The sequence below is a fragment of the Corvus moneduloides genome, chromosome Z (genome assembly GCF_009650955.1).
Source record: "Corvus moneduloides isolate bCorMon1 chromosome Z, bCorMon1.pri, whole genome shotgun sequence".
Classification (NCBI taxonomy): domain Eukaryota; kingdom Metazoa; phylum Chordata; class Aves; order Passeriformes; family Corvidae; genus Corvus; species Corvus moneduloides.
The window spans coordinates 58,464,513-58,486,919 of record NC_045511.1 but is presented as its reverse complement, the minus strand read 5'-3'; the positions used below and the strand labels follow the sequence as shown (position 1 = coordinate 58,486,919).

The 22,407-nt window shown below is 38.3% G+C and overlaps 1 protein-coding gene across 3 annotated transcripts in view; it reads left to right on the top strand.

Annotated features, from left to right (window-relative positions):
- The window catches only part of ADAMTSL1 (ADAMTS like 1), a 422,892-nt gene that overhangs the window by 255,368 nt on the left and 145,117 nt on the right, over positions 1–22,407 (top strand). For all 3 annotated transcript variants that reach the window (XM_032095762.1, XM_032095761.1, XM_032095763.1), the window contains 2 exons: positions 9,720–9,765; positions 21,637–21,873. In XM_032095762.1, the coding sequence (XP_031951653.1) occupies positions 9,720–9,765; positions 21,637–21,873 (283 nt within the window). The remainder of the gene's footprint in view (positions 1–9,719; positions 9,766–21,636; positions 21,874–22,407) is intronic.

Sequence of the window (22,407 nt, the reverse complement as noted above, 5' to 3'; positions counted from 1 at the left end):
CATTCTTCTGGCAGATGAAAACTGGCAATACATTTACATGTTTTGGAACAAATTAATCCTTAATATTTCTCATCCTGGAAGGAATATTCATTGTGCCTTGTATCTTTTAGTTCTGTGTGAGGGGACTTTCAGAGCATCACATGAATAGAGAGAGCGTAGTGCATCTGCTTTGAAAAAATTCAAAGACTAATTGCCCATTCCTAAACGCCACTAATATATATAGCTAAATAAAGGAAACCAGCTTTCTTTCCAGCTTTTGTTTGCCAAACTTATGTTAGTGCTTGTGTTGTTTGTTTTGGGAACATGTTTTGTGTTAGGCCTTCACAGCTGTGATGAAAGAATGGAAAGTGTTAGTGAAAAATTCTGTATTCTTGTGTTTTAAATGGCAAAAATTTCAGGGTAGTGGCTGTTTAACAGTACTTTTCATTAGAACAACTGGTTCTGATTATGCTAAGGACATTATGATAGTGATATAAATACATATGCTAGTCACACAAGCAGATGGGTTGTCAGCCCAAGTCAGTTGTATGTCCTGGAATCCCATGCTGACAGCAAGCACTGGGTCACTGCAAGGGCAGAATAAGCCCCAGGAAAATAAAGTTTTGCTAATTAGAGTGCTAAGACTCAAAGGATGACGCTTTTCTTTTTCACATTAACTCTTTATAATTTTTGATACTGTTGTTACTTACAAAAAGGACAGACACCCTTTAAACGTTACTGGGTTTTCTCTCAGTGAACCTCCCAGACGAATTATATATTAGGTGGACAAGTAAGTGTTTTTTATTTTATCATTTTAGAGTGTTTTGCCCTTCAGTTTTCCTATCTTTTTTTTTTTTTAAAAGAACTGCCATGCAGCACTACTCATCAAAACCTGTATAGAGGAGAACCACAGACCACTCCTGTTTTTCTTGAGGGCCAAACTACCAACAGTGGAGCTTCTGCAGGGAACCAAGTTTTATTAGCTGTTGGCTGCTTAGGATACAGAGATTATGGAAATACATAGGCAGAGCAGGTAGAGAGGCACTGCAATACGGGTTTTGCCCTCTTACTGAGAATCCAACTCTTATTTGTTGCAGTCTGTCAATTGTGCAGCACTGCTGGCATTTATCATTTAGCATAACGATTGATAACAACTCAAATACCTTCTGTCCAGGTTTTAATAACTGTCCATACTGATTCAAGCAGCTCAAACAGAGCAATAATAAATACCTGAATTAGATATCTGAAATTCATGTGCATTTGTTTCATGTACTGGGATACATTCTCAAATTGTAAAAGAAATTATAAATTCTCTTATTCATTTGTTCATCCATCCTGACCTAAAAATATTCTGTACTTTCTGAAATTGTACTTTACATATTTATGAGTTACTACAGTAATAATGATACCATTTTGCTGTGTCTAGGTTTGGCAAAAAGATAATTGTGATTCTTTTTCCTATCATCTTCCAAATTCACCACCACTTTCTTTTAAAGTAAGGCTGCATGTAGCAGAAGATAAGCATGTCCTAGAGTTTTGAAAATTATTTTTGCTCTTAGTGGATAAGTAGTCTATTTTTTAAACTGCTTAGAAACCCTTCATGTTACTGTTGCTTCTGTTTATGAAAAAAACATGAAGCAAAGAATTGGAGTGTATAGCAGAGTGCTGAGCTAGTTATGGAGTCCCAAGGATGCTGAATCTGAGCTAAAGGGCCAAAATTTGAGATTATCACTCTTACCTCTGGGAAATAATGTGTAAACTTCTGAACAGGGTGGAGGTTTTCCACCATTAAGTGAGGGGTTTATGTGTAGTACCAGAAGCCAACATTAACATTTTCCTGACAGATTTCCCCCATTGTAAAAGTGTCAGAGATTTAAAAAAAAAAAAAAAAAAAAAAAAACACAAAAAAAGAAACATCAATAAAACAAAACAAACAAAGAAAAGCACACATTAAAAAAAAGGTGGAACAAATGTGAGAGAATTAATGCCATCATTGTTCATACTCTTCATATTGTGTCACTTACTGGAACATATTTTTTTCTCCTTTTCAAATACCTCCCTTCCTTCCTTCAGCTGATGACTGTCTTTTGGTAATGCAAGTGAACCACAAATATGAAATAGCCTTTCTTCTAGCTTGGCTTGCTAAATTAGCTGCAGTGATTCACTATTTTGGTTGTTCGGCCCATTGCCATTGCATTCTGCAGAGTGAAAACTATAGATCTGCATAAATGACTCTCAGCTTTACTGTCATTTGACTTGGTTGATAAAATAGCAATCAAGACATACCTTTGATGGTTAGGTTTAGTAAACTAGGTAAATTAGCTAAAATTAGGTCAATTTTATGATGTGTGCATTTTTCGTAAGACAGAAAAGGCCTAAGATAAATTGGGGTTTTTTTTCATTAAGGAGTAGTATCTTCTAATTTTGATCACACATATTATTGATTCACAAATGAAACATCGAATGGTTTCTGTTTGTCAGACAATTGAATAGATGCATGTTATTCATGTTAGTTTAAAGTTAAATAAGAGAATAAGAAACCATTAACAACATTTCTGACTAGCATTGAAAACAGGATATATCAAATACTGCAAAATACTGTTTTATCTGTATAGAGCTTTGATACCAAAGTATTGACTACTATTGCTGCTTCAGAACTAAATTTAGAATGTAGTCCCAGCATGTGGCTGTGACCCTTATTTTCAGGCTGCAGTCACAGACTCATCTGTCTCAGAGGCTTTGATTCCCAGAGATTCTGAAGTTTGTCACATCTAGCACTGATAAAAGGTCCTTTAAATTTTCTGAGTGAAAATTACAATGGAGCAGTTATGTAGGCTGGGAGTTTCTTCTTTATCAGATACAAGCTAACATACATTACTGTAATTATTGTGTAATGATATAAATGCAGCCTGCTCTGTCCTGGCACTACTAAATAAGCCAGATTAGGCCATTTTATGAAATGTTCCTATATTGGTCAAAAATGATCAGTTTAAATACTGTGGGGTTTTATGACTTTGAGAATAAGTCCTTTTCTAGTTTAAGGTCTATGGAATAAAGAGCAAAATATTTGTGCACAGATGCTATCAAAGTGGTTGAATGCATCCCCGAAAGTAAATAGCATTCTGATGAAGCCTACCACATCACTCATGAAGAGTACAGTCAATGTAATGAAATTCTTAGGTGACCTGCGCTATGAAATTATTTAGGAGGATGTTTCTCATTACCTTGTTTAAAACTGTATCTGTATACTAGTGTAGTATATTGCTTCCTTCAAAGACCTTCAGGATACCTGAATTGCTGGGGTTTTTTCTGCTTCAGCTGATACTTCTAGATGGTTTACTCTGTGAAGGACATCCTCCATGATATACTGTATGAGTCCAAATAGTTGGAAGAAATTTTTGGTTTCTTTAGTTTTTAGGTGCTTCTAGTTAAGGCTGTGCCACCTAGCAGCATTTTAAAAAGGAAGTTATTATTCTATTTACTCTGCAATTAGTGAAATCTGTAATTATGAGAATTTTGAAACCATTTTCTACTTTCATTTGATAGAGAAGCTCTTCCAAAATTTTGAGAGAGATCTAACTCTTTCTAATGGCAGAAGCAGCAAGCAACAATCTTACATCTGAGTCAACATGTCAACACTAAAAGAAGCTGCAAATTTCACACTATGTAAATCAGTATTGTAATCTGTGGAGTGACTGCTCGTGGTCTTCAGAAAACCAGTTAGACACACTGTGATGGCTTTCCTAATTTCTGGCTTCAGTGCCTCACTGAAGTATCTAAAATTATAGAAAATGCTTTCCTAGTGTTGTTTTCCTATGTAATCCCTTGCTAGACCTGACACAGAGATGTTACATATTGGTGTTTTGGGTGAAAAACTGATACGTAGTAGAATGAACAGTACTCAGCATTGTACCTACAGGTGAGTGATGGATATGGTCTCCATAAATCCATCTCTCTGCTGAGAAGTAGCCTACCAAATAAAAATGTCTGTCAAGCCCTCATTCAGATGATATACTGTTCATATGTCCAGGTTCACTGGAAGAGCTCTTAGCCATTCATAAGTCTTTCAATAAATCAGTTCTGGGACTTAAATTTAAAAGAATTAAATCAGTCAGGCCTTTGCATGATGTAGAGTTTTTGTAAGCCTTAATTCCTGTAAGAAACCTAAGATGTGATTCTCTAAAGATTCTCTAAAGACCAAGAACTAGATTGTACATGAGAAAGTGTGCATTTCAGTGGAGGTGGGCTAACATGTAGGCTCAAACTTCCTCAAAGAACAGAGAACTTGCAATCCTGTTCAGCACGTTTGTTTTATAAAGACTGCAAAACCTGGATCCTGCTCCAATTTCTAGCATGTTCAGATTTGGGATGTTTGTACTTCTGGGCTTGAAATATGTTCTATGTGGTTTATTTGTGATACAACAGGACAGGTGAGATTTTATATTGTATTTCTTTCCACTTGGGTTGTGAAGAGACCCCTCATCCTTGTTTTGCTGAAAGGCAGGGGTTTTTTTAAATTTTGCTTTTCTGCCTTTCTAGGATAGTGAAAAACATTCTCAACTGTAATTGCTTTCTGTATATCTGCAATACAAGTTACGTGTGCAAATCTAAAGAAACTTCTTAAAATATTCCTAAGAAAATAAAAAATACTGTAGTCACAAAAAAATATGTGAGACTAAATGCTGAAAATAGTGTTCTGAAAGCACTCTGACTTTTTTTCTGTATTTTCCTCTTTTTTTTCTTAAATTGGATCCTTGTTATTTTAAGTGGACTAGCCAGTCATATTTTTCTGAGTTTAGGCAGTGTTATTTAATGCCAGCTGTTACTTAGAAAACAACAATCAGTGACTTGGAATGAGGCAAAGAAAAACTTGGAAATAAAAATTTACCAGAAGAATACTGTGCAAACTGTATCAAAAGCTTTGCTAAATTCTAATAAAAATACATCTGCTAGTCAACGAGATGACTCACCTCAATAAGGAAATTAAGTTAGTTAAACAGAACTTTCCCCTTTTGAACCCATCTGCAACCCTCACTTTCCCAGTCTTTCTTCATAGGAGAGGTGTTTCACCCCACTAATTAGTTTTGTGACCTGGATCTGCTCTAACAGCTCAGGTTGTGTCTCTTGCTGGGCACCCAGACCTGAGCACAACACTCCACACGGGGTCTCATGGATGCATAGTAGAGGGAGAGAATCATCTTCCTTGACCTGGGGAACACGCTTCCCTTCATGCAGCCCAGGATAAAATTGGCTTTCTGGACTGCAAGTGCACGTTGTCAGATCATATTTAATTTTTCATCCAGCAATATCCCCAAGCCCTTCTCCGCTCTTGGTCAATTAATCACTCAGTCTGTATTTATACTGGAGATTGCTGCCATGCAGGATCTTGTGCTTGGCCTTGCTGAGCCTCATGAGGTGCACATGGGGCCATTGATGATAAGTATAATAACATCACTTATGTCAGAATTATTGATTGCCTAATACCAGGGTTGTGAAAAACATTATTTATGAAAAACATTATTTAGGAAAAAATTGGCCTTTCTTGGCCCCAGATCAGTACACATGTTTTTATTTGCCTTGCTGGTTTTCTGCATGTAGTGACTGAAGTTGGTATTTTGCCTCCTGGTTGTTTATTTTTCAACTGCAGAAGAAAGAATATTTGTATGATCTGTAACTAAATTTGCCAGGGAAATTTGGCTTGTACATCCATGCCCAATTTTCTTGTCTCAAAGTTAACTACTCATGTAACTCTTCTGGTATTTCACATTTCAACAACATTCAGGAGCTTGTAGGAGACCATCTTCTAAACACAGAGAATGAAAGATTTTACAGATGCATGGCAAAATATACCAGCGTGTCTCAACAACCCATGGTGGTAGGCAAGGTGATTGTTAACAAAAGGATATGGAAAAATCTTTAAAAATCTTTGCAACTTATTGTCAATTGAATTATTTAGACATGAGTTTAGCAGACCCAGCCAAATAGTTTCAAAAGGTGAACTTCTTAAAATCAGTGCAGTCCTGATTCATCTTTCTTGTTCACAAAAGTGTGGTGTTCAGGCCCTTCCTTCTCACTTCCTTTACAGGAAAAGGGGTGTGCTGAAGAGTAAAAGAGACTCACTTTTCCTCAGAGAAGGACAAACACAGAAATTGTATTGAGGATGACGGGGGGTCATAACACTGTGCCACATTTTGGAAAGAGGTGAGAGCAACAGGGTGAAGGAAGACAGATGAAAGATGCTGTTATCCCTGTGTGTGTAGCCTGGCTTCATGCCACAGCCTGCCTAAAGATCTCATGGGAAATGACAGACCCACAGCATACTTATCTCACAAGTACAGTGCAGAAACCAGAATCTGTCCCAGAGAAGTGGCTATCAAGGGGTGTGAAAATAAAGTAGGGAAGATTATTCAACATTTTATCAACTTCCAAAACCCTGTAGTGAACAACTGCATCAAAATTCGCATGCACAAAAATAACCCACCCATGGCCCACAGTTGCTTGTTTATAAGGAGACTTGTTTCTTAAGGAAAGCATTTCAAACGCTGATGACTGCTGAGAATGGCAGGAGTTGATGAGGTCCTCCTCAGCAAATCTCTTTCATAGTCTTTGGTAATTACAGATAAAGGCAGCTTTGGCAGGGGGTTGCTATTCTTTCTGGCGTGGATTTTTGTGAGGCTTCTAACTCTAGCTGAGCACAAATACACATCTACTTGAGACCTTTGAGGGGGGGACTTGAACTAAGTCCATCTACAAACTGGAGCCTGGAGGAATAAATACCAGGGGTTTGGGTTGTTTACATTAAGAGAAGTGAATATTTTAATATATTAAAAGTTGTTAACCTCTTTCCAAAACTTTACTGGAAACAAGTGACTAAGTTTAAGGAATGAAACATGATTCCCAACAGCTTGCTTTTCTTTCATATTGACATGATAATAATTCCCTGTTAACCCAAACCCTCAGCTACCTTTTTCCACTGAAAAATCTCCTGCAGTGTAGGTAACAGAGAAGGCTAGAAGTACTGCTTACTTCTCCCACTCTTTCTGTGCTCTTCAAGATGAACTTGGCATTTTGGTTGACTTCTGAGTTTTCCTACTGGCTGTGTGTACTCCTTGTTGATAGGAGTTGTCATTTATATCCTGCAGAGATCAGAGGAAAAATGATGACTATATCTCACAACATGGCTCACTAATCTGCTGTGGTCCTTCCTTGAATGTTAAAGGCTCAGTGCTGTGGAATTCTGCAAAGCGTCCATGCTGAGATATGCATGCAAATCCCATGAGTTTGACTCCAAAAGTAGTTACTTGTGCTTAAGAGAATCTGGAATACTGTCCTGAAGTAGGGTAGATCTGAAACAAAAACTACTATGCAAATCTATTGTGAAAATATATCATCTAAGGCTAAAATCTGTTTACTTGCTTTCTGGTTGATGGGTGATGACTGGGAAACTAATGAGTTTAAACAACCAAACTCCAAAGTATGGTCTTGCTGAGTAAACAAGGGGGATTTTCTGAGAGTGTTTCCTAGTGTTCATGAATCATAAGAGCACTAGCTGCATCCAGAATTGCACATTGTATCTGAACATCCCTGGCCATTAGCCAAAGGAGGAAAAATGGAAGAAAAAAATGGAATAGTTGTTTTGTCGTATGTTTCAGTTACAGTCATGGAAATTGTGCTAATATCAAGTCTGTGTGAAGGAAAGTAATGTCTGATGGGTTGTGTGGCATTTCTGAGAGACACATGGGGCAGGTAGCAAGCTTGACGAACAAGCTATTCAGTGTAGTAAATAAGGCCTTCACTAGGACTGTCTACATTCTGTGTAAAATACTTCTTTATTTGCTCTCTATCATTAGCAAAGTACCTTTATTGAATGCAATATGAACACAATTTTTTCAAGCTTGCCTGTATTGCTTAGGAATGACTGGAATAGTGGGTGTGGGTGTCGCTTGAGTGTTTTGTTGTTGTTACTGGGTTTTTTACTTAAGTTTTTTAGTTCATAGTCTATTATGAATGTAATTTTTATTAATATACTTCCAAACCCAATTTTTTTCTACTGCTAGATACTCTGCGTACATTTTTCATTTCTTGCAAGCCTTTAAAGATAAAAATTTAGTGGAATTAAGTACATAATACTACAAAATAAATTAATTGGTGATAGTGATAGTGATTAGTGATATTTCTATTATGCTTTTCATAGCATTTTTATATGCCAAATGCTACACAACAGAATGTGTTATCTTTCCACTTAGATTGACTCTGAAAATGTGATGAGGTTTATTTACTTGTTTGTCTCCTCTTGCGATCATTTAGACAATTGTGGTACGTAAATGACTATTGGATGAATTTCACAATTACGTCCTGTGGATAATGAACAGAGAGGATGACTTCAATAATTTCAAGGAAACTTGTTCTCTTTATTTTAGAGTTAACTCAGTAGGGGAAAAGTTTCTCTGCTTTAAAAAAAAAAAAAAAGGAAAAAAAATCAATGCAGATGCTGTTGTCCTTTCCCTTGGATAGTTCAGAATGCTTTGGATTTTAAAAATCAGGCTTGGCAGGCACTTATTCCTGAAAGAATGTGGGCTTGTTAAGTCCTGGCCAAAAAAAAAAGAACGGGGTGGAGGGAGGGAAAGTTGTGAAATTAAGAAATTAAAAATTTTAGGAATTCTATTCTCTTGAAGGATACATTTTAAAATCCAAAAAGCCTGCATTCTGATCTGCACTGAGGACCTCCTCAGAGTATACTGTCTGAACTCATAAAATACGTGAAACTTCACCTAAGGTCAAATACTCAGAATACATGCTGCTGAGTGCAAAAAAGTTATCTGGCTGTTGACCTTTATTTTGTGAGCCCTGCCAGCATCAGGGCTGATATGGGTCTGCTGTGGGAAAAAAGAAGGAGAGCCATGAAGAGCACACATCAGAGTACATGCTTTCCTTGACCTCACTGGGCTGCTCTTTGAATGCTGTTCTGCAGCAGCGAATTGAGGGGAAGCTTTTATGCTCTCCTTCTCCCCTCATATGAAATTGGGAAAAAGCCATGTCATGCTAGCCTGAAAGACAGTAAATCTAAACTGAAAGAGAGTAGGTTTAAGTTAAATATTATGAAGAAATTTTTTACTGTGAGAGTGGTGAGGCACTGAAACAAGTGGTCAGGAGAAGCTTTGGATGCCCCATCCCCAGAAGTGTTCAACGCCAGTTTGAATGGGGTTCTGAGCAATCTGGTCTAGTGGAAGCTGTCCCTGTCAATGGCAGAGGGATTGGAAGTAGTTGGTCCCTTCCAACCCAAACTATTGTATGAGTTCATGCTGCTGCAGGCATTGTTCCTCCATCCCAGCGCCCAGTTTTTCCCAAGAAGAAGACAAAGCCTGCCTGCTCAGACTGTGTCAGTGCTAGACTGTGTGCCCAGGAAGACACAGAGCTATGCCCTTGTGAAATCATTATGAATTGCTTGGAGACATGAGACATTATTAATGTGATTCTGATGCTGTTTTTCAGCTAAATTCTGTATTCTCACTTCTAATCTCATTTACAAACTGATGCTACCTTCTAGAAAATAATTTTAAAAGAAAGGTAGGAAACTAAGGAGTTGTAGCACACCTCAGTAGGGACAGATAATCCTTTACTTTGGGGAAGAGAGTTGGTGGGGGAGTAGGGGATTAGATATGGGAAAGTAAACATTATGTGTTGGCTTTTTATATTCAGCTATTAATGTTTTTGGGTTTGTTTTTAATTTTTGGACACAGGACCTGTGAAGGGCGAAACATCCGGTACAGGACATGCAGCAATGTGGTAAGTGAAGTATAGCTTTGATACGATACAAATCATCACGTATGATAATCACTTCCATATAACAGCAAATAATTTGGTAAAGCGATTGTGAGAATATTGTAGCTATCTAAACTACTTTCATACCACAGGACCACAGAACCACACACAAACCTTTGTCAGTGCTTGAAAAGTAGAGAGATTACAGCATAGCCTGATGCTAAAACTGTCTGGAAGGGATTGCAGTCACAGCCACCACCAAGTCAGTGAAACTTCAGAGCTGGTCTTTACAACCTCCCTGGCAGAATCAAGACATCTTGTGTTCTCAGTAGTACTTTGATAACCAGCTGGTTCACATTGGCTAGTCTGTCAGGCTGGAGGATTAAGCTGTTAAGAATTGAAGACAAGTTAGTAGAAGATATGTGATTCTATGATTCTGTATGTTTCTGTTCACTTGTGCCCTCACAGCATTTTAATTCTGTTGTGTGTCTTAGAGAAGCAGTTTTGCATAGCCACTACCAGTGTTTTGGCAGTTCCAAAGGCTCTTGCTGGTTTTTTTATATGTGGCAAATATAGTTTTCAATACAATAAAGTAAGAAACTTCAACTTCTGTCTCAACAAAGTGAAAGTGTGTTTTCACTGGTGAAAATTGAAATAGAGGCTTTCATATGGAAAGTTTTATTGAGTGCCAAGAATAGTAAACGCTCTCAAGTTACATGGAGAAATGTCAGTTTTACTAGTAAAGATGGAAAATGAAATCAAACGTACACCGGGCCAAGCTTTCTCATGCCTGATAGGGACATATTCAGGAGCTTTTCAGTACATGCTGTGTTTTAAAAGTTTAAAAGTTTAACTTTAAAAAAGGAATATGTTGGCTCATATTTAGCTTATCTTTACTTCAATAGACCACAGTTCATAATGAAAGAAACTGCTTCTATCTGAGTTTTAGTCTCCTATGCAGTAAGATTTCTCTCAGTTCTTTAGGAGTTGGTCTTTGATAATCCCTGTGAGCCCATTCCAACTCAGAATATTCTGTGATTCCTCTGAAATTTGTTCTGATTGTATTGTTTGGGTTCCTTAAAAGTCCCATCAGTCTAGCCTTCACCTTCCCTTGCTGACAGCAACTCGTGTAGCTAATAAATAGATTTGTTAGCAGATTAGCAGTCCGGTTTTCCTCTAAGGAACTTAGGCGACCCCACATCTATGTGAGGAATGGGAAGTTTGATTTGTGCTAGTCAAGTTGCAGGCCATAGCTCTGCTATATGACACAAAAAGAAAAAAAAAAAGAAACAAAGAGATACTGTTAAAGGCTAATTGGACTACAGTTAAGCATTTGTTTTGTTTTGGTTGCATACTGTATGCACATTGTGACGGTCCCTTTCTGTGTCTGATCTGCCCCTGTGTATGTTAAGAGCAGTGAGACAGTAGCATCCTGCTCTGCTGCCATGAGATGTTCCTGGATCACCCTGATGAAAGGCTGGAGCTTTAGCTGGGTTGCAACCCTTATTTTCGAATCACTGAGTTTAACTTTCCAAGATAAGGAGTATTTCTTTAGAAGTTATTTTTAGCTTAGGTTCTGCTTTGCAAATGTGCACCTGAACAGTTTTCCTTCAAAATAAAACCTTGCATAGTTTTTTCAGGCAATTCCTTTACGTATCTTGTATTTGGCAATACTGGCTCCAGAATTTCCAACTATAGCGGGTTCAGTTCATAACCAGGCACAAACACCAATTAAGTGCAGTGGTTTGGTTCAAAACATCCATTACTTACTTATTTACCTTCTGTGAGATAAGAATTAGGAGAAAGCAAAGTAGGCACAAAACTTAAAAGAATATAAAAAAGTTTATTAATAGACCTAAAAGAAAGGAAAAAAAAGTCAGACTAAATCTTCAGAATACTTCTCTTCCCCCCACCTTTCTCCCTTCTCCCACTGACAACGTAAAAAGACAACCCTTGAGATTTTCAGTCAGCTTACCATCTCTATAATAATTTCTTTTTTCAGTTCACTTGGGGAGAGGAGTCTCTCTTGCTCATGCTATGGAGACATCTCCACAAGAAGTTCTCTCATGGCTTCAATGTCACAGCAAGACAGCCGCCCGGGTTGGCTCTCTGCTCACATGTGAGAGCTCCTTCCCTCGACTTACAGCTTTCCCCACAACTGTTGTCAAGGGTCCAGTCTTGAGCTACTGGGGTACCATTTTAAGGATGAGCTGTTCAGAAGCAAAAGGTTCTCTTCACTTATCTCTGGGAGCATCTTCATCTCTAGGAACAGAGGTCTTCTTCTTCTTCCATGGGAGCAAGGGTCCTCATCACTTTCATCTCTCTCTGTTCAAGCTTCTCATCAAATCACATCTAATTCAACATTTTCTTGTTTCAGCACAGTTACTTTTGCTCACAAGTACAGTTTGAACGCTCCACCCCCCCATGCTTTCATGAAATTACAAAGGGTACTCTGATAGATCATAGTCCATCACCACCATAGCTTTACAACAGAATTTCAGCTTCTAGGTTTGAAGCATCTCCTCTTTCTCCTCTCTCGGGGTTTCAGCTCTTCCTTCTTCACTGACTTTGGTGTCTTTATGGTGTTTCCTTCACGTGTCTTCACCTTTCCCTTTCCTCTGACTCGGGAGAGGATTGATGTCTGCAGGCTTCATCTGTTCTGGACAAGGGTCAGTCTCACCCAGGCCTTGCAGCTGGAATTCGCCTTTTGCTGTTGCTCACATGATCTTTGCCGGGCAGCGGCCTCAGATGAATTTCGGCCGCACTGGGTGAGGGCCGGCCTGGCCAGGCCGAGCCGCGCTGCCGGGCCGCCTGCACGGCGCAGGGCTGTGGGGGCTGCCCCGCACGGAGCAGGGCTGCGGGTGGAACAGGGCCACTCGGCCCCGGGGTGGCTGTCTCCCGGCCGGCCCGGCCCGGCCCGGCCCGCACCGAGGGGGCTGCGCCGGGTGTCCAGCGAGCAGAAGCGGCTGAGAGCTCAGCCAAGCCAAGCCCCTGCCAACCCGGCCGGGCTGCGCCGAGCAGGGCCCGGCCCGGCCCCGCTGGGCCGTGCTGCGGCCCCCCAGTTACCTGTCCAAGAGCCGGAAGAGAGAGAGTCTTCCAGGGGTTTGTTCGTTCTTAACTGTGGATCTCAGAGCCGTGTCAAGCTTCTTAAGTGACTTAAAACGTTGCCAATATTCAAACTAGCCAGTTGATTGGTTCTATTGGGTCTGGAGGAAGCTGTAAGCACTTCTTTGCAAAGAATCACTTCCGTGGCTGATGGAGCCTTCTTTAACTGGAAACCCAAACTATGCTAAACCATGACACCAACCCAGCAATGAGGTTTACAGCTGCAGAACTCACTTAATTATTTCATACCAAATAATCCAAAACAAAGCTTTCAAGCTTTCAGCTTTACTATGCTGAAATCACTGACAATTTTTCCGCTGAAATATGAAGACCCAGGACTGCATTTATGATTTTAAACCATTTTGGTGGGGAGTGTAAAGAATGGCTTGTGCAGTGTAAATCTAAAGCCATTTGGGAGCCCCAGGCTTACATCTCTGTTCTAAAATCCATTCTGTTACTGAATTGTGCAGTTTAACACTGAAATACTCTTTGTCTCTTTCAGAATAGTAAAAAAAAGTTAAATCATGTACGTTGTCTTTAATGAAGTCTACTCTTTTGTCTCCACAATCCAAAGATGCATATACACAAATTGGATCTTGAAAACAACTCATTAGCCCATAGCTTGTTGTGGAATTCTGCATTAGGAAAGGTCCACAATCTTCTGTGTATTTTTCTTAACTCAGATTTTGCCTTTTAAGATTTCATCCACAAAGACACTGAAAATCCAAAGGATGGAAATTCCAGGCTCATGAGACCTATGTTTTCATCTCTTACATGACGGTCTTTGCTTTGAAGGCAAGAAAGATCAAATCCCCCCATTTTAGTCCTGCAAATGAAGCTAGCTATCATGCATCATGGAAAATTCCTTTTTGATTCTTGTGAAAATCACTGTGTCCTGAAATACACTTTTCATTACCATTATCTTGTGCATAGCTTGAGGAATGATGTTCATAAAATAACCAGTGTTTTTGTTTTTTGCAAGCTGTCTTTCCGTGAACTTACATGGGATTTTTTTATGACCATCCTCTTGCAGGAAAGGATGGGTAGTCACATATACTAAAAGCAAATTATTTGAAATGTGAAATTGGAGAATTGGAAGAATACTTCTTGGAGTCTGGCAATGAACACATTTTATAGACACTATCATTTGCAAGATTTTGCTACAGCTGGTTTTAATTCATCCTGAAATTAAATTACAGAGGGGGAAAAAAATGAGATAAAGAAAAAGAGAGGCAAGGGGAAAGAGTGGCGTGCCTGTTTTTCCACTGACCTATGTTAATTATTCCAGAGGTGCTGAATAATTTTGCGTAACAAAGACTGTAGGAAAGACTGATACTGCTGTCTGTAAAGCTTCTGAACAGTCCTTAAAAGAATAAATCCAATCCAGTATGTTTGCCTGTTGTTGATCAGAAACTAGAAAAATTATGGGTATGAAGCCACATGTGTAAATAGTAAAAGAAGGAATGAGAGAATCTGAAGATGATTTAGGGTTGAATTGCATCTGCTTTTTTTCTTCTTACTATTCACATTGACTTCAAGCATGTTTCCAGCCATTTTAGAATATAATCATGGGAGGGATAGAGGCAGTTATTTATTTTTCTTTAGCAAATTAGTCTGAATGCAATGAAAACATGTTTTTGCAAGTATCTGGGTTGTTATACTGAACATTATGCAAAATAAACAAATATATTTTCAAAATCTGAGTAGGGTTTTTTTATTTGTTCTCTTTCTTTTTTTTTCCCAAGCTAGCACACTCTTTTTTCCTTCTTCTATGTTCATTCTTAGTTGCCAGGTGTTCTCCAGATTTTGTACCAGACCGTCATGCCACCTCATATGCCCTCTCTCTTTTTCGGTCCTTTTGCCACTCTTCTGTCTTTTCCTTTCTCTTCCCTTCATTTATATGCAAATCACTATGAAGGTTGTTTGATTATGTACTGTCTTTGTTCCTTTCTTCTCAGTTATCAAACTCGTCCTTGTGACTGAAAGCATTTTTATTTTCCCTGATACTTTTCCTTTCGTTGCACTGCTTTCTGAATCAGAAAAAAAAAAAAAAAAAAAAAAAAAAAGAGAGAGAAAAAATAAAGGATGAGACTGACGCTGAAGCTGCACAACAAGGCAGCTCTTTCAACGAGGTTTCCGTTAAGTCTAAGATAAAATTTGTAGACTGTAGATCCCATTAATCACACAACCAAAGCTTGTAAACACCACCTGCAAATCTTTTTATACATACCTCACTTTCTTCACTTGGCTGAAGTACCAGCTGTAATGTCATCCCCCACTTTTTGGCTTGCATTCAGACAAGCTATTTCCATCCCTGTTTCTTATCAGCTCATGCTGCATTTTGTATACACCAGCAATGATGTTGTTCATCTTACTTTCTACAAAATAACACTATCTTCTTTCCATGCTCTAAACCCCAGCCTGGAAAGTGTCAAACCTAAACTTCCATATAAGTACATAATTCTCAGAAGCATTGGCTTATGTGTATGAGAAGTATCATCACCAAGTAGATATTTTCAGACTTACAAGAGTGATTAGCAGAGTTTAATTTTTCTACCCAATGGTGATTAGAAATGCCATTTTGCAGTCAAAACTCCCAGTTTACATTTTGCAGTAAAATATTAAAAAATTAAAGAAATTATAGGCACTACTCGTATCTCCTTACAACACACAATTTATATCATGTCAATTTACTTTTTAAGTGGAAATTCTTCCAAACGCAGGTCATTTATTGTGACTACAGTCTGTTCTTCAAACTGTTGGGTTGTAGTAACTACCATCTTATTCCTGATTGGGTGCATTTTAAAACCTCAGTGTGTCATCTAGAAATTATTTCTTCATACTTGGAAAAAAGTGCTTTTAGTATCTAGCAAATGACAGAAGCTTGGACTTCTGGATTTGCAATCTTCTCAGCAAGCAGAACTGTAAACCTGTGTCAATTAAAAGATAGAACAAAAAAACCCACATTGTTGCCAGTTACTGTAAATGTATAAAGAAACTTTGTAGACCAAATAATCACTTCCCTTACAGTACTATTTCATAACTTCTCAGGACTCTGGGTAAATCACAGTTTTAAATTCTCTATTTCTGATTTTTTTTTTTTTTTTAAATTTGAACAGCTCGTTTTTATCTGATCATGTGGCACCCTTGATGCTTTTAGAAAAATATGCTTAAATATTATGTACTTATGTTAGTTTTTGACTGAAGTATTTGGAAGTTTTCATGCTGAAATTAAACTTAGTGTATCTAATTTAAACACTTTGCTTCAATATTTAAAAGGGATGGACAGAAAAAAAGACATTAAAATTACATGGAAGGATGAATACTGAATTATTTGCCAAAATGGGAACGTACTTCCAAAAAAGGTGCTTTTTTGTAAAAAAAAAATTATTTTATAAATATTTAAAATGACAGATATTAATGGAAGTTTGCATTTATAGCTCACTGACAATTCTAGCTCTCATCTCCATTCCATGTTTATTTAACACAGAGAACATTTGCTGATATTTCCCCATTTTCTTTGTTCCTATTATTTTTCTCAGGCTTCTCTCTGACAGTTATTGCAATGTCTTGGGGTTGTTAGAGAAAGCTTTAGTATGAGCCCATCTCAATCTAAGCAACTAAGTATGATCCTAAATTATTTCTAAGTTCGTAGAAGTAGGCTATTGAAAAATCTGGCTGCAAGAAATGTAATTCATGCAGGGCACTCAACAAGGCTTCGAGGCTGAGTGGAGCTTCTGTTAAATCCCTAGATCTCCTAAGTCTCTGTGTTTTTAACTAAAGTTCTTACTTGGTCTTAGACAAGCCCCTACTTGAGGACCTCAGGTTTTCTTCCTTGGTAGGGAAATTGGTGCAGCTGAAACACTGTGAGTACTTCATGGAACTGATTCAATAAGCTGTTCCGTCAGATGCTGCACAGAGTAGTCCAGTTGTTAGTAATTTTTTGCACAGAGGAAAAGCTCCAGGTATAGTAAATCATTCTTGGCCTCTGCAAATATACAAGCACATATATTGTAAACTGTTTTAAAGTTCCTCAACTGTTTCCACCTATTGCAGCTCAGATAGGATCTTCTACATTTCACCCACTAAGTAAACTTTAAAAAGGCTGACCCTCTTTTGTCCCATGAAATCTGATCTACCTGTCACCATCAAGGGACATCTGGGATTCATCTTATCTTTTCCACTGGATTGTTGATTAATAGAAATTGTTTTGAATGGGATTCAAACATGGCAAAACTCCATGGACCTTATGAATTAAAATAGGGTAAAATAAGAGGTCAAGTTAAAAAAAAAAGAAAATGGATGTGAGGAAGAAAATGAAGCCATAATAATATGGGCCACAATACATGCCTAAGAAGTGAGGATGAAACTCCTGTGTATATTTTTAAATGGTTTGCATAGATCAAAGGGGTTTCTGATCACCTTTAAAATTATATACGTTCTCATTGCAGTAGAGGAAATCGTGACCTGATAGGATGAATAGAGATTATAGGTATCCAGCACAGGCTCAGTGTTTCAGCACTATCTCATGAGCCTTCATGAGCTAAAGGCCATAAAAGATTCACCTGGGACTCACACAGCTAAAGGAGGAATTGTTGTTTCCTTGTTTCCTATTCACTGGAATTTTTCATCCCTAAAAAGTCTTAATGAATAGGAAGTTTGAAGATAAATGGACTTAGATGAAACTTTCAAGTTTATTAGTTCTTTCTGATTCTTCAAGGAGTGCAGTGGCAGCAGTACCTCATGTCTGCAGGGGCCCACAGATAATTTCCAAAAGAAAACAAAACTGGTAAGACTTCACTATAGTACCAAAACTGGAATAACCTGAAGCAGGACTGTAGTACTTTTGTGGACAGATACCAGGGCTGCCACATGCTCCAAGACAAACACAGAGCATGCAGATGTGGTTAGCAAAATTCCTCACAGAACTATATAGCCCATGCAGAGATGCACTACCTCGGGTCCACTACCGCACTGACTTGGCCCATGACTTCTGGCTGTCTCAAAATGTCTGTCAATCTGTTGTGCAGGTAGACGAGCTGCACAGTATTACACAGCTCCCGGAAACAGGCTCTTAGCTGGAGGAACATGTAACTTCACTCATGCCAATGAAGCTGTGCTAGCTGGCAGCCGTAGAGGATCCCCTTACTCTAAACCACCATTCATGTACCAAAAGCAGGCTGATTTTTTAAAAGACTTTGTGGAGTTAGTCTGTATTTTCTCTTGTCCTGGAGCCAGCAGTGCATAAATAAGGCACAGCAAGACTGCCTCAAAACATCAAGTGGCCTTATCTAAAGGTGTGCAAAGTGTTTAGAACAAAATAGAAATTTACTGCTTGAAAATATATGAAAAAAACCCACTGGTTTTGCCTTATCTTCTATTTCAGCAATGAGAATACTTACTTATAGGCTGAGAACTTATGATTTATGATTGCACAAAGTCTTTGATTATATGGTTGCACAAATCTCAGCATGAAGAGGCTCTGATCCCCACTGACATATAATACAAACAAAAAATAGTAAATTTAAGATGAAAGAAAAAATAGATGTGCAAAGTTCTGTACAGTTCCTATGTTTTAGCTCTCATGTGACCTAATTCTAAAAATGGGTAATATTCAGACCACAAATTTTCTTAACACTGTCTATTTTGATAATAAAAAAATATTATGCAGTTTGTGAAGGTGTTATGCATGTAGATACAAATACTTGTGCTTTTTTAACCAGAAGGAAATATCCTTCCTGAGGGAAAGAGATCTCCAAGGCCTTCAGGTAAATTTAGGATTCAGGATTTCAGCAGGAGAAAAGTTAGTGTACCAGGCTGTGACCCTTTTTCACATCTGTGTGCCAAGTGTGCATATCTGTGTTTCTGACTGCTTGCATGTATTCTTAATCGCTTCAAATTTCGCATCAAAACTTTTTTTAAACACAAGCTCTGCTATTTAAATCTATCATTTTATTTTGACCACAATATCAAAGACTGGAAGAATTTGACATCGGTCCTGGTCACCTGCCGTGTCATGAAGACTTGTTATGTTGAAGTATGCTTTTTATTTCTTTGATTTAAAAGTAAAATCAAACACAACAAACATAGTATTGAGTTCTGTACAAAGCAGGATTATGAATTCTGTATGTTGTGTGCTTTATTGGGCCTTTTTTTCTTTGTAAAAATAAAGCTGTTACAAGCCAGGAAGTTCTGAAGGTAGAGCCAAGCTTGAACCAAACAAGAGAGTTGACTTGGATTTCTGCAAGCAAGCCTTGGCTTGGGTATCTGCCAAGCGAATAGACCTGATTGTATTCATTTACAGACAGGAAAATTCAGAGAAGGGTAGGCACCAGAAGATTTTGTGATAGGAAATACAGCCACTGTGTTCTTCTTCCCTTTTTTGAAAATAGAACTAAACCAGATTGTGGGTCAAGCTGTAACTGTCTTGTTGTTCATCCTTTGTATAAGAGCATAACATAAAGACCACTTTTTCTCTAATTACAGAGCTGTAGAGGAATAATGAATTTCCCACATACTTTTCTGCTTGCTTCAGTGTCCAGACTTTGTCCTGTATCAAAAGTTTGCCCAGATTATAAAAAGCACCTGATTTCCCCTCAGTTTTTGTTGATATTTGAAATCAAACTGAAATACCTGCAACTTTTTTTTTTTTTTAATCTTCTGTGATATAGAAGGACTCTGTTTGAGTCCTCCAGCATTAAAATACCATTTTCAGGCTTGGACTTTCAACCTCCACTTTCAAAAAGGAAGAATGAGCTCTGGGTTACTGCTCTTTGATACATATTTTTCTAGGGCTAGATTTAACGCACATCATTTTTTTCTCTTATGCCTTAATCCATTGAACCTTTTGTAACAGGAAGACTGTTGCCTTGCACTTAGACCACAGAACTTTTGACTGGAGTTTGACCCTTTACTTTTGGGGTGCATCAGGCTCAAATACAAAGGAAATTAATTGAATATTTGCACACATGGTACAAAGAAAATTAGATGACAATCTGTGGCTAAGACCACGGCTTGTATGTGTGTATAGTTCACAACGAGAAATGTTTGGAGTGTTGCAATCCAAGATTATTCAACATGGCAAACAAAATGGCCATAACCACATTCCAACAGTGAATGAGAGGCCAGAGTGGCTAACCTGGCTTTAAGCCAAGAGCTTATTCATAGCCAAGACTGTGCCGTGTTCCTTTGAGAGGAGATTTGAAAGTTTAGTTTCTAAGAGAGATTTTATTTTAGATTTTAATAATAAAAAATGATTGATTAATGTCACAAAGTGACATGCAGCCTCCATGTCTTTCATACCCAAAGCTGTAAGAGTCTGCCCTTTTAAAAAGATGGAGAAAACTGTTAGTGAATGAAGTGGTAAAAAAGATCTGGGAAACATAGGTGATTATTTAAACTAAGAAGACATATTTTCAGTCAGCAGCAATAAGACTTTCCTGGCTGGGAGCATAAGAAGTCCATGAATAAGGTTGTCATTAGTGACTCTCTAATAGGATGAAGTAGTTTGAAGGCAACAGAGAATACAAGTATCTTATAAGGATATTGTTTAGTTATGTGGTTGTGTGTACATCAAAATCTTTTTCTACCAAGTCTATAATCAACATTTAGGATTCTCTGTTAAAAAAAATGTTAAAGTCCCCAAGCAGAGGGTGTAACAACTGTTCGTTTCATCTGGTATTTTATCAGATATCGTCAAGGAGCAGATTCCCTTACGGCAGTAAGGTGGAGGACTCTGGGATCTTAATAATCTGAGGCAGTCATATTGCCAACATTTGGGGTTTTTTGCCTCAGTTCTCATTATGTTTAATGTTTTCCGTAAAGCTTAGCTCCTATATTCCTGTAATTATGCAAGAAGTTCAAGTTACTTCTAAAAAAGCTCTAGTGAATCCCTAGCCTTTGTAGTTGCTTGCTTAAGAAGACTTGGAATATCATTCTTCAAGGATCAAAAACTGGAAAGGAAATAAAAAGAACTCATGTTTATTTTGCCTAAACTCATGATTTTAAAGCTCTTCTTGCTCTCTTGAGAACCTTTCTAATGTTTTTCAGTGCTAAGTGGTAGCAAGAAAGTATATATGGGTAAGAAAAGCCTAACATTCTTATCAATAAGGTACTATATGCAGTATGAGTGGTCTTTGGTTTTTGTATCAGGTGGACTGAGTTCAGAGTTAGATTTATACATCTCATGAATCTCCTGAAGAATTAAAAAAGGGGTTTTTTAAGGTCTTCTCAGAAAACTGAGACTTTAAAAAGTCCCTAATTATGTGAGATATGAAAATATGTGTCAAATGCTTCTGATTCTTGTTGCCATACCAACTGATTTAAGTCCCTGAGGCAAAAAAAAAGCTAGTGGCAAGAGCTTAAGTAAAAAACAATTGAACCACATAGTTCTTTTCTCTTTCTCCTCAAACAAAGGGAAAAATCTGTCTGGAAAACATGGCTGTGCACACACACTTCTCCACATATGAGCACAAGTAGAATGAGATCCAGAAAGAGCACTGTGATCCCCTTTTGCTTAACCACAAGGCTGTGGTTAAGACTTGTACAGTGCGTTTCTTATTTCCCATTTACATATGGTCTGGGTGTTCTTTTAATACTTTCATGGAAAGAAGAAAGAAAGGTATAATTATCTGTTAAATTATGTGTAGCTGTAGCTATTTCAATCACTCTTTTTTGTCTAAACAGAAACTCTCTACATCTGGCAGCTGTGGAACCCAGCCAGCTGCATGATACTGCAACTGGCTGTCCTGAATAGACCTGCTGATCTTGTCCTCTTTTCTTTTTCTGCAGGACTGCCCACCAGAAGCAGGTGATTTTCGTGCCCAGCAGTGCTCTGCTCACAATGACGTCAAGTACCAGGGGCAGTTGTATGAGTGGCTTCCTGTCTCTAATGACCCTGACAACCCATGCTCACTGAAGTGCCAGGCCAGAGGAACGGCTCTGGTTGTAGAGCTGGCTCCAAAAGTTCTGGATGGGACACGGTGCTACACTGAATCCCTGGACATGTGCATCAGCGGCTTGTGCCAAGTAAGGAGAGAAGCCCTGCCTTAACCCCTTTCCTCATGACTCCACTCCTCACAGGCTCACTCCCTCTCCTCCTCCATACTTGTGTCATTTTAGGGTCTTTGTTTTAATCATCTGTTTCCATTCACTTAAATTAATTTCTTGGGGGGTCGGGCGAGGGGGGGGCGGAGGGCAAGGGGAGGGACATGTATAATTTCAAAGATTACTTTCTCACTTTATGCTGCTTCCTTGGGGTTCTTTTGAAGTATTTTATTATCTGGTTTTGAACTGTTCTGTATAGTTAGCTGCAGTAGCAGATCTGATTTGAAGCAACAGAAGAAAATAATGTTGTAGCTTTTAATTTGGATACACCAAAGTTTTCCAGGTCTATCAAATTACATTATCTTTGAGGATTATTGCTCCCTGTAAATCAGAAACCCACATGGCAGTAGATGAGGTACTAAAGTGAAAAAACTGTTGTTCCTCCTGTAGGACTAGGCAAGCTTCTACATCTGCTTGGACCTCAGCATCCTTATTTGTTACCAGTGAGAAATGGAG